Consider the following 11,032-nt stretch of genomic DNA (forward strand, 5'->3'; position numbering starts at 1 on the left):
AAACGGAAGTGAAATACCAGCACTCCGTTATCTATATATTTAAGACAGAAGGATGAGGTAAGGGAGTATATACGATGAGTAACGCATGGTGATAGCAGTAGCGATCTGACGGACCGAAGCCTAGCACAGCTATCCTCCGCCGGTCCCCGCACCTGTAAGCAGACAGCAGCAAGCCGCGTGAGGCGAGTCGATGGGAAAGGACGAGAGTCTGGGCTGCAATATCAGTCTCCGAAGCCTTGTTCTCAGAAATACGTGCGACGTGTTTTCTCATACGTGCGACGTGTTTTCTCATTGCTTTCAAGGTTTGCAAATGGAACAATGTGTCAGATGCTTACAATATAATGTGCTTTAGATTTCCATCGCTCGCATTTGAGGTTTGGCTTCACTGATAGCCTTGGTAGCCCTCAGTATACGCTACTGTGAAATATCTTCTCTCAAACTTTAATACAGTTGATGAGATTTTGGTTAGACCAAAGAGTTTTGCATTAGAAATTTCAGCTTAAAATTCAAATAGAGTGTTGAGTCTACCAGCCTTATTGTCTAGGTAGCGTTTTCTGCCTTTCACTCAGAGGCCCCGGGTTCAATTTCCGAACGGGACCAACATTTTTACCTTGACGTGAGGGATGGTTCGAGGTCCGCACAACTTACATGGTTCCTAGTCAAATATGGACCTGAAATATCACAGGATTTTAAGACACACTTCACGGAAATTCTAATAAGTGTTGACCCTATTTCTTATTCTGCAGACAATGGTGGAAACCCGTTTTGCTAACGCTATCCTTTATCACATTCTGAAAATCAGTAATCCGAGCATTAAACAACCTTGTTATCCTGCATGCATCTTATACACCTTCAATAAAAATCTGCTTAGAAGAAAGTTCTTGAAACCTTCCTGTTTTGATATTTCTTCAAAGTTCCTCATTTTTTACCAAATTAAATTTCGAGCCAGGATTTGTAATAACTGTATAGTTAATTGTTAAGACCGATTCATTCACAGCCCAGGTTTATGGACATACTAGTACTACAGCATCTTTCGTGTATCTGCCGTTTGAATGTGGAAGGTGGGAAAACGAACTCAATGACGCTAAAAAGAGGTTTATAAACATTACCGGTGTACGGTACAGAGTTATTCAGGTAAGATGTCCACCTCAGATAACTTATGAGCAGTCGAAGATATCATTTCCGTCTTATGGGGACGATGGGATAGGAAAGGCTTAGGAGTGGGAAGGAAGCCGCCGTAGCCTTAAGGTACAGCCTAGTGTGAAATTGGGAAACCTCGGAAAACCATCTCCAGGGCTACCGACAGTGGGGTACGAACCCACTATCTCCCGGATGCAAGTTCACAGATGCGCACCCGGTGTATGTATGTGTGTATCTTTCTGACATAATGGTAGCCTACCGGTACTTTGTTGGTTTCTTTTTTCTCAAATGGAAGTACATTATTTTCTACACCTAGCTTTAAGCTTACAAATATGAATTTGTGCCGAGTTTGTTTTGAAAATTGCACAAGTACTTCTAGAGAAAATTTAATGTATTCAAACGGACTTCATTTGCCAGCCAGGCCTTGCCCTGTTCGATTGACGCTACGTATGAAACATGAGCTACCTGAAAAAAGTACTGCGGTTTGATCATGAGTCACACCAGGCAGAAGCCTTAATTAAGGCCACCATCGGTTCCTCCCCGTTTCCGGCCCTTTCCAATCCCATCCTCGCCGTAAGACCTGTCTGTGTCTGTGCGACTTAAAGCAAAATTGTAAATAACTGAACACTTAATATTCAGATTTCTCCCCTGCACGCACCTGATGACAAAAATATACAGTAGGTCATGTACGTTAATCAAATCAAAATATTTCTGAAAGAAACTAACTTCGACATTAAGATTAATCATTAAATGGCATAAATAACTTATTGTGATATTCAGGCTGGCTGTATGATATCATGGCATAAGATACAAACAAAATTTAAAAACGACAATAAGAATAAACAACGGCACTGAAGAAAGAAAACTCGTTTTATGGGGCGGACTACGTGTTGTCTTGTCTTGATAATTTGATGGGCTTCGCTTGATAGCAGTGTACCGACTACGTGTTAACAGCTCACTCTCATTCAGACTTTTGTCAAATCTTCCCTCCCTCTCGCCAGGAATCATCCCTTCTTCGCTCCCCTCTCCCCTATGCCTTAGCTGATGTGGGCTCGAATGCTGTTCAGCCAATAGGCTTTGAGTATGAGTGATGTCACTGACCAAAGAGCTGCGCGGATGAAAGGTGGTAGAAAGTTCTGGAAGATCTATTTCGAGAAGCAGCCAAATTCGTTGTTTCTAGAATATTCCAATGTGAGTATATAAGTGTGACAGTAGTAGGATTGAGCGTTGTTTGAGGTTCTTCCGAACGAGTGCTTCCTATTGTGTGAGAGTTGAGTTTTCTATTGAACCAAGGTGAGTTGTTGCGAGTGTCATATAACCATTTTGTGGAGTTTACGTTTCGTATGAACTGTATTATTTGCATCTTTTAATGTGAACCTTTCATCGTAAAAGAGGCTTCGTGTACTTTAGTCTTACTTGAATGGGACGATACTTTTTTTTTTTTTTTTTTTCAGAGCTCTCTTTAACACACACACACACACACACACACACACACACACACACACACACACACACACACACACACACCCCACCGCGGTTTATCTATCAATGAAATCCAATTTACTTACAACTCGACTGGGACTAGCTTTAATACAACTGCTGTACTAAAGTCTTGGGTACTGTGGTGTTTAATTCCCATTTAATGGGGTTAGCAAACTTACTATAGGCTTGGGCGAATGCTCTCTTACTGAATTCAGTTTCACGAGCATTTTCTAATTACTCTAAATTTGGTGTTGACTCTGTTCAAGTGTATTGAGAACTCCAAATATTAAGTTGTATTATACCAATCACTCTTACGGGTTGAAAAAAAATTCCCCGCGGAACTTGTAGTGTTTGGAAAATTTTCGGAAATACCTTCCATGAAGAGGACATTTCTCGGTGTGAAGGACTCTCGGCGAATCTCTGTATACGCTATATACGTAAACAGATCCCAAAGTTACTTGGGGAGAATACCGTAAGGCAAGGATATTAAGTCTATCGTAAGGTTGTTTTATTTTCTTTATGGTGACTTGTCCTGCGATTGTATCCGGTAATTTGAGGAGCTGGTTTTAATAACCGCAGGAATTACGGACTTCTAATTTTTTCTAAACATAATGTATTCTACGCATTATGCCGTGTGAGAAGAACGTAAATGTAACTATAAAAACAAAAGAGCACTCGTTACTGGGTCGCGTTTACCATTCATGGAACAATCTTGGGTTTCGCTTTTTTTTTTTTTTTTTTTTTTTTTTTTTTTTTTTTTTTTTCGTATGCCGTTCCTGATCTGATGCCGAGCCAATCTGCGGAGAAGTATTCACTATTGGGCGTGGCTAGACGCGCATTTGCGAGATAGGATCGCGCTTAGTCTCAAAGTGAAACCCCTTACTACAAAACACGAATGAAGACACATTCGACTATATTATCGCAGGGATTAAAAAGCAATCAGACCTATTTCCTTGCTGACATGACTGTACAGAGCGATTTGGCTGTGCGTTAAGGTTCGTACAGCTGTGAGCTTGCATTTCGGAGACTGTTAGGATGCAACTGCAGGCAGCCCTGAAGATGGTCTTCGGTTTCATACCGGGCAAGAGATCGGGCTGTACCTGAAAGGCCACGGCCCTTCACCGGAAACATTCGGTGTTGGTGCGACGTTCAACCGCTGACTTTTTGACTCGGAATGAGTTGTTCACAGAAATGTGAGCGCACAGGCAGTCGTTCAGTCGTAGTTTTCGATATTCCTAAGTAGTGACCAATTACAATAATTTGCCCACCGGATATGAAATTTTACTTACTTGATGGTGATGTTTTTTACGAAAATTTTGCGGAATATAGGTGTAGGGGAGGGGTTTGTGGGGGTAACCCCTATATGCGTAATAATTTTCTTTGTCAGGCGGCCGTAGGCGACCTGCGCGTCCTGATCAGGATGAAATGGAGACGCTTACAGCCAGGCCGCGTGGCGGCGAAATTACTCATTAAAGGTTCAAATCTCTAAACCTGCCTGGAATCGAAACATGAGCCCCTGTGACCAAAGGCCAGGACGCTAACTATTTAGCCATGGAGCCGGATGTTATAATCGTAAAATAAACAAATGGGTTTTCTGTTACGAGAACTTTCTTGGTTAAGCTGTGGTGGACCCTTCAGTTCGCAGTGTCGGCAAGGGAAAATCCCTTGTTCAGACCGGCTGTAGTAAGTTTTGAATTTAATTTTTATGAACGTCAACACGGCGCAAGTCGGTTTGAAATAAACTTGTATTTTAAAGAGTGAATTTTTGACTTCAAGTCAATATTCCTGAAGTTTATGATATATTTTCAGACTTTTCTGACAAAACTTAAATATATTTTTGGTGATATCGTTGTTTTTGTCGTCTAAAAGAATTAACACGTTTTGTGGTGATGCCAAGGGATTCTTGGGTTTATTAATTTCAATTTCTTGGAAATATGGCATGGTTAAAGTTTGGCGGTAGCGATATATTACCCAATTTGAAAGGACGGTGGATTGTCAGAATATGGCCCTTTTCCTAAAAACTCTTTAAAATAACTTTCAAGGAAGTAGTTGTGCGTGCAAGTACCAGGAAGGCATTCTTAGAATTGACTGTTATTTACAGTCGACTATGATTACAGTTAATATTCTTTGCAGAGGTTAAACATTTTATAAATTTTTCATCAGTGTAAATACGTGTGGCTAATAAGTCTCTTTAAGTATTTAGTCACTTTCTTATTTCAAAGGTCTCTTGTATTTTTAGACTGCAAATGTATGGCAAATACATAGGGTAGATGTTTGGTGTAAAAATTACATGTTAAGATTGCAGCAATCTATTGTACCTAAAAATGTAGGTTAGTATCTAATATATTTCTTGGTTAATTCCACAATTCCTTAACCTTGTTGACAACATAGCATACAAGCATTCTCATGTACACCGATCTGAGGGAGCTTGGTAGTCAATTGGAAAAATGAATGCATTCCAGACCAATAAAGGCGCTATCGCAAAATCATACTTTCCATACTTAACTATGCTATCAGAACATGGCCATACCACGTCGTGTTTGTACACATTCAGAATTATTGACAACTCTCCTTGTACTGTAGGTGATTACACTTATTACCATAGATCAAGAAACCGACATTTCAGTCGGTAATACCGAAAAAAGAATACTGTCCAGAAAAAAGTTACAGTACACACAAATTCTTAGAATTCATTACTAGTGTAACGGACATAATTGTCTAAGCATTTATAAATGCCTTTTTTACACATAGTATTGCTACTGTAATGGAGCATGAAAAACTAACTTGCGTTTCAAAGACATGCATGCATAATCAGTGGCCCTCTACTCAATGAGCCCTGTGTTCAAATTCTTGACCGGAGCTAGGGAGTTGAACACGTACATCATCTTCCATAACAATGTTTCTTTAACAGCAGATGCTGCACCAGGCTGCTAAAAGCCACATGAAATGTTAGACAATTCTCAACTTTTTTCAGATGTCTCTTGCTCCATACGTGCTGAATGACTTCTTAGGCGACTGGGACGTTTTCCGCCCAAGGTCACTTTTTGATCAAAATTTTGGTCTGGGCCTCTTCGACGAAGATGTGCTGTTTCCAAGACGTAACCCCATGTACCTGAGACCATGGCGTCGAATGACCGCCCGTGACAGCGGAGTGTCAAGCATTCAGTACGATAAGGATGGATTCAAGGTACAGTGCTATTGCTTCTTCATGTATTCAGGCTAAAACTAATTTCAGCGAATTCCTTACAAGAGTTCTTTCTTTCAGGCTAACATTGATGTGAAACAATTCAAACCTGAGGAAATTGTTGTCAAGACTGTAGGAGATTCTGTCCTGGTTGAAGGGAAGCATGAAGAGAGACCGGACGAGCATGGATTCATCTCTCGCGAATTCCGGAGACGGTATAAGCTGCCCAAGGACGTTGACCCTAATACAGTTGCATCCAAACTCTCTTCCGATGGAATTCTCAGTATTGAAGCACCTCGCAAGGTATGAGCATTTTACTTATGACTAATCTTATTTAACTTGATAATTACCAGGAGCTTTCAGGGTACCCCTCGTATCTCGTGACCATTTTACCAAAAGCAAAACAAACGGAAACCCACAAGCATTAAGAGGTAATTCTAAAACAAAGGTCTGTTGAATCTCTCTTCTAGCAAATCTCGAAAACTGCATTTTAGATTTTGAACTGAACATACAATTTCGCTATAAAACTGTTGCCCTTGGTCTGTGTTTTATTAAGGTGTTGTAGTGTACTAACTCACTCATATCAGTGTCGTCGGGTCTTCCATGCACCGCACCCGCACGAGGACCTTCATTTTATTCCCTCGTTTTGTAATTACCCCTCCCCTCCCCCACTGCATTAGCTGATCTTAGCTATGCTATTCATAATTACAAATTTGATTCCTTGTTGTTTATTTTTTCTTTTTAGGCTTTGCCTCAACCTGAAGGGGAGCGTGTTATTCCGATCACCCAGACGGGAGCACCTGCTGTCACCCAAGGTCCAAATCAAAGCACAAAAGAACAGGAACCGATGGTACAGTGATGTCCCCTTCAGACAACTGTGCGTTTGTTAATGTAACTACTCTCAAGGATATTAAATTGTAAAGTTGTATAGGTTATTTTTCATAATGCTGAGAACACTGTAATTATTTATGAATATGTGATATGTATTTATTTAATGTTCCAACAACACTAATGTGTAGTTCCACTTGTTTTATTGTATATAGTCCATAATATACAATTAAAAGTGAGTTTTGTCATACATTGCAAAAACGAGTATCCTTCAATGTTCCTTAACCCTTAGAGGCTCTTCTGCAATGTGCTAATTATGATGCGAAGCATAAGTCTACATGGCATCGAATGGCTTACTGTTAGTGCTCTAGAACGTCTTTCAACATTTAAAAAAGGAATTGCAATGCAGGCAGGTACTGTATATGTAATACTGGATCTTTGCTGTAGTATTTCGCACTTAAATTTTACGGAACCTTGTAGATGATACAGGTTTGTTGGTTTGGCTGAAGTTAACATGAACGTTAACACCTTAATGCAAGAAAGTAGCCTACCAACAAGTGTCTAACCTATAGGTCCAATAGGTAGCGTGTAAGCTCTAAGATTATGCTTCGCAAATGATGAATCGATAGATTATTTTTTTAACTTGCTGTAAGAGCTCTTTTGATGCACTTACATGGCCATCACTTTTTTTAAACACAAAAACATGTTGAAGAAAGTGACTTTCTTTAAAACATTGTTTTAATTTAAAAATAGGATGAAGGTATTATTTCAGGTACTAACATTCGAAGGATCGCACCTTTTTGGCCGCTGGCTATGTACCGTTCATAAATACCGTGTTTACAGAATTTTTTTAAAAATTACAAATTTCTGTACCATCCAATTTTGTGTGGTAGTGTACGCATTAGACCACTGTTACGTATCTGATCAATGGCACTCCTTGAGCAGAAGACGGACAGCTGAATTAGCCAGTTAGGCAGTAAATTTCGATATGAAGGGTAAGGGGATTGCGTAGTATGTGTGGCAGTGCATTCAATATATTGCGAGCAGAAGGCTGTAATGGAGGGGCAGTTCTCCCCCCCCCCCCCCCGGCCACAAACACACTTTGTGAAGAAATACTTATTCCATTTCAGCCGTTGAAACTATGAATTATAGGAATTTTTTTTTGAAAAAAAAAAAAAAGCAATTTGTAGAAGCTCCGTTGTCTAATAAGCTAATTCTTTCCTTTTATTAACTTTAATTTTTAACACAATTATTGGCGGAAATACGCACAAAATATCGTTCGTCCCGGCTAACAGATATTATAGCGCCACAGCAAATAGAGGAGACTTTGCATGTGAGGAAGGGTATCAGGAGGGTTGGTTTTTTTTCTTTCCAAGGTCATGGACCCTGAGGTATGATTCGCCCAAGACCAACTACAATTATATCAGACCGTAATAAAAAAATGACGGTCATCGGTGGGCGATATGAGAGGTTGAGGGGAAGGTTACACATGTTTATTCAGAGTCGCTAAAGAAAAGATCACAAGTCGAACGTTATGAAATGAATATGAATAATTAAACACACAAAGTACCGGTATCGCGTGTTGTAAGTCTAAACGTAATTTCAGAGGGGAAAATGACGAAGGGAGAATTATTGTGTCAACGTCAAGTTCAGACAGACAACCGCAGAGTATAAAAATATTTCACATACGAAACTCCGGTCAGCAAATAAGATATATAGATGTTAACAAAGAACATTAACCTTACATGAAATACTATGCAACACTACTCATTATGTAGCCTAAAACATGCAAACAAATTTTTCTAACAAAATTTCAACCCTCCAAAATCCACCTGTATTGTTGAGTAGCTACAAGCGATATATATATGATACGCTTGACGATCTAAAGAACTCATCACCTTATAACTCACCAGAATTTATGGCACAATTGTATTTAATATAGCAAAGAACATAATTCTTGAGTTCACTCACGGGAATTGGGGTTGGTTTAGTTTACGCACGTTCATTGTAAAACGTTGAAAAAGTAATTACATCACTCTTACACCACCGTTTACGATTAATTTAGTCTCTAAATCATAAATCTTGGTCATGATTTTTCGGATCTTTGCGGGACTGATTTGATTTTCTTTGTAGTAAGGTAGGCATCATTAGTTTTAACTTCGGAAGTTCGCGCGGCAGTCCAATTATATCACCACCTTCTATGAGTATAGAATATCTTCCCTAACGATAGATTTGGTTTCAAAAATGATAAAATGATTAATGCACACAACATTATTAGGCCTATCATTCGGTTCGAAGTTTTCCTTATGAATGCTCTTAATCCAATTTTGCCTTAATACTAGTCTTTTGAAAACGGGAATACTGAAGCTTGTGCCCTACCTCTTACTTACATCCAGGCACACAGCACATTAAACTATAAACATATTGCATAGGTAACAAAAAATAAAATACTTTCAGAGAACACGAGAATCAACATTAACCTAGTCACCACCGATACTGTTCGAATAAATAAGCTCTTTGAGAACGAACAGCTTCTCAAGGCACTGAAAGAGAATCTATAACCGTCTTAAGACTATAAATACATATAATGTACGATTAATAATATTCAAATTTCTGTAAATATTTTATAACAACACGACATACACAAATAAAAACAAACGCATTCTAGCACTCCAGCTGCCGCCATTATGGGCAGTTTCGATAGGTCAGTGTTAAGGTCTGAGGTATTGTAGTTGGTCTTGATTCACCCGCTTGCCGCGCCAATTCCTCAGTCTGGCAGTCTCTTTAGTCTCTGTTAGTTTCTTAGCGTGTGGCCAAATGGAAATGAAAACCTACAACCTGTTTTCCAGTCAGTGACCGGGTCAGGAATGGGATGAATGAAGCCCCCATCTAGTGGCGAGGATAGGAATTGTGCCGGCTGCCGAGGCCTGTCGCACTCCACTGGGGCAATGATTGACTGACAGATGAAATGAAATTATAGTGGAGAGTGTTGCTGGAATTAAAGATGACGGGGAAAACCGGAGTACCCGGAAAAAACCCTGTCCCGCCTCCGCTTTGTCCAGCACAAATCTCAAATGTAGTGACCGGGATTTGAACTACGGTATCCAGCAGTGAGAGGCCGGCGCACTGCCGCCTGAGCACCGGAGGCTACTTTGTAGTCAAATACTAATAATTTTAAATGTATAATCACGCCGTACTTCTATTCAGTTGTAATACATGTGTAATTATTGCTCCTTTTGATTAACGTTTTATTGTAGTTTATTGAATCAAAATCTCAAAAAGAGCCTATTATTACCGCGCTTAATTTGGTAAACTGTTAACCTTTCCCTCTCTGTCGAAATTCGTTCAGAGAGCACCAAAAACTTACCTTTTTTATATTTTTATATTTAGTTTTGATGGTTCATGGTGTGGACTACTGCAATCACGTCCTAGTTCGTGAACCATGGGCAACGGCTGAGTGGCCTAGTAAGTGGTCCTGAGAGTCGGGATACCAGTTGCTATAGAATGGGAGTGGGCAACTCGGACATATTCTGAGTCATGGCCCTCCTTGTGTTCAGGCAGCTAGGACTATACGACCCACCAGTGGTCCCTAACCCGTTAGAGGAGAGATCCTCACTTGGACTATGTGTAAGTAGGGTAGCAACCTGCTTCACGAAATTACCGAGCTCAAAACATTTTAAGCAAGCCTGGGACCTATGGGAGTAATTGAGTCCCACTCCCATTTAACAGGCGAGGGACTCCTTGGAAACAACTTGGCGAAAGAAATGGAATTCGATGGGGAGCTATCAATATTAATGGGGGTTATGGAAGAAAGAAAGCAGAACTGGCTGAGTCAGCAAAGAGGATGCATCTGGATGTGCTAGGAGTAAGTGATATTCGGGTAAGGGGAGATAACGAGGAAGAGATAGGAGATTATAAAGTGTACTTGACGGGTGTTACAAAGGGAAGAGCAGAGTATGGGGCAGGCCTGTTTATCAGGAATAGTATAGCACGCAACTTAGTTTTTGTTAGCCACGTAAATGAGCGAATGGTGTGGGTAGATTTGGCAGTTGGAGGAATTAGGACGAGAATCGTCTCAGTGTGTTCACCATGTGAGGGTGCAGATGAGGATGTAGTTGACAAGTTTTATGGACCATTGAGCGACATCGTAGTCAGGGTTAACAGCAAGGATAGGATAGTGCTAATGGGCGATTTCAATGCGAGGATTGGAAACAGAACTGAAGGATATGAAATGGTGACTGGTAAATGTGGGGAAGATATGGAAGCGTTTGCTGGACTTCTGTGCTGGTATGGATTTAGCAGTTACGAATACATTCTTCAAGCATAAGGCTATTCACCATTACACATGGGAGGCTAGAGGTACCAGATCCATAATACACTAGCCTATATCTTTTCTTT

The 11,032-nt window shown here is 40.2% G+C and overlaps 1 protein-coding gene across 1 annotated transcript; it reads left to right on the forward strand.

Moving 5' to 3' along the window:
* The first annotated feature begins 2,338 nt into the window (after positions 1–2,338).
* Positions 2,339–6,839, forward strand: LOC136871891 (alpha-crystallin B chain-like). Its single transcript, XM_067145573.2, has 4 exons — positions 2,339–2,433; positions 5,597–5,809; positions 5,888–6,109; positions 6,552–6,839. Exons 2-4 carry the CDS (start codon positions 5,597–5,599, stop codon positions 6,663–6,665), a joined length of 549 nt encoding a protein of 182 aa, XP_067001674.2. The 5' UTR covers positions 2,339–2,433; the 3' UTR covers positions 6,666–6,839.
* Positions 6,840–11,032: the final 4,193 nt, after the last annotated feature.

This window comes from Anabrus simplex, chromosome 1 (assembly GCF_040414725.1).
Source record: "Anabrus simplex isolate iqAnaSimp1 chromosome 1, ASM4041472v1, whole genome shotgun sequence".
NCBI classification, from domain to species: Eukaryota; Metazoa; Arthropoda; class Insecta; order Orthoptera; family Tettigoniidae; genus Anabrus; species Anabrus simplex.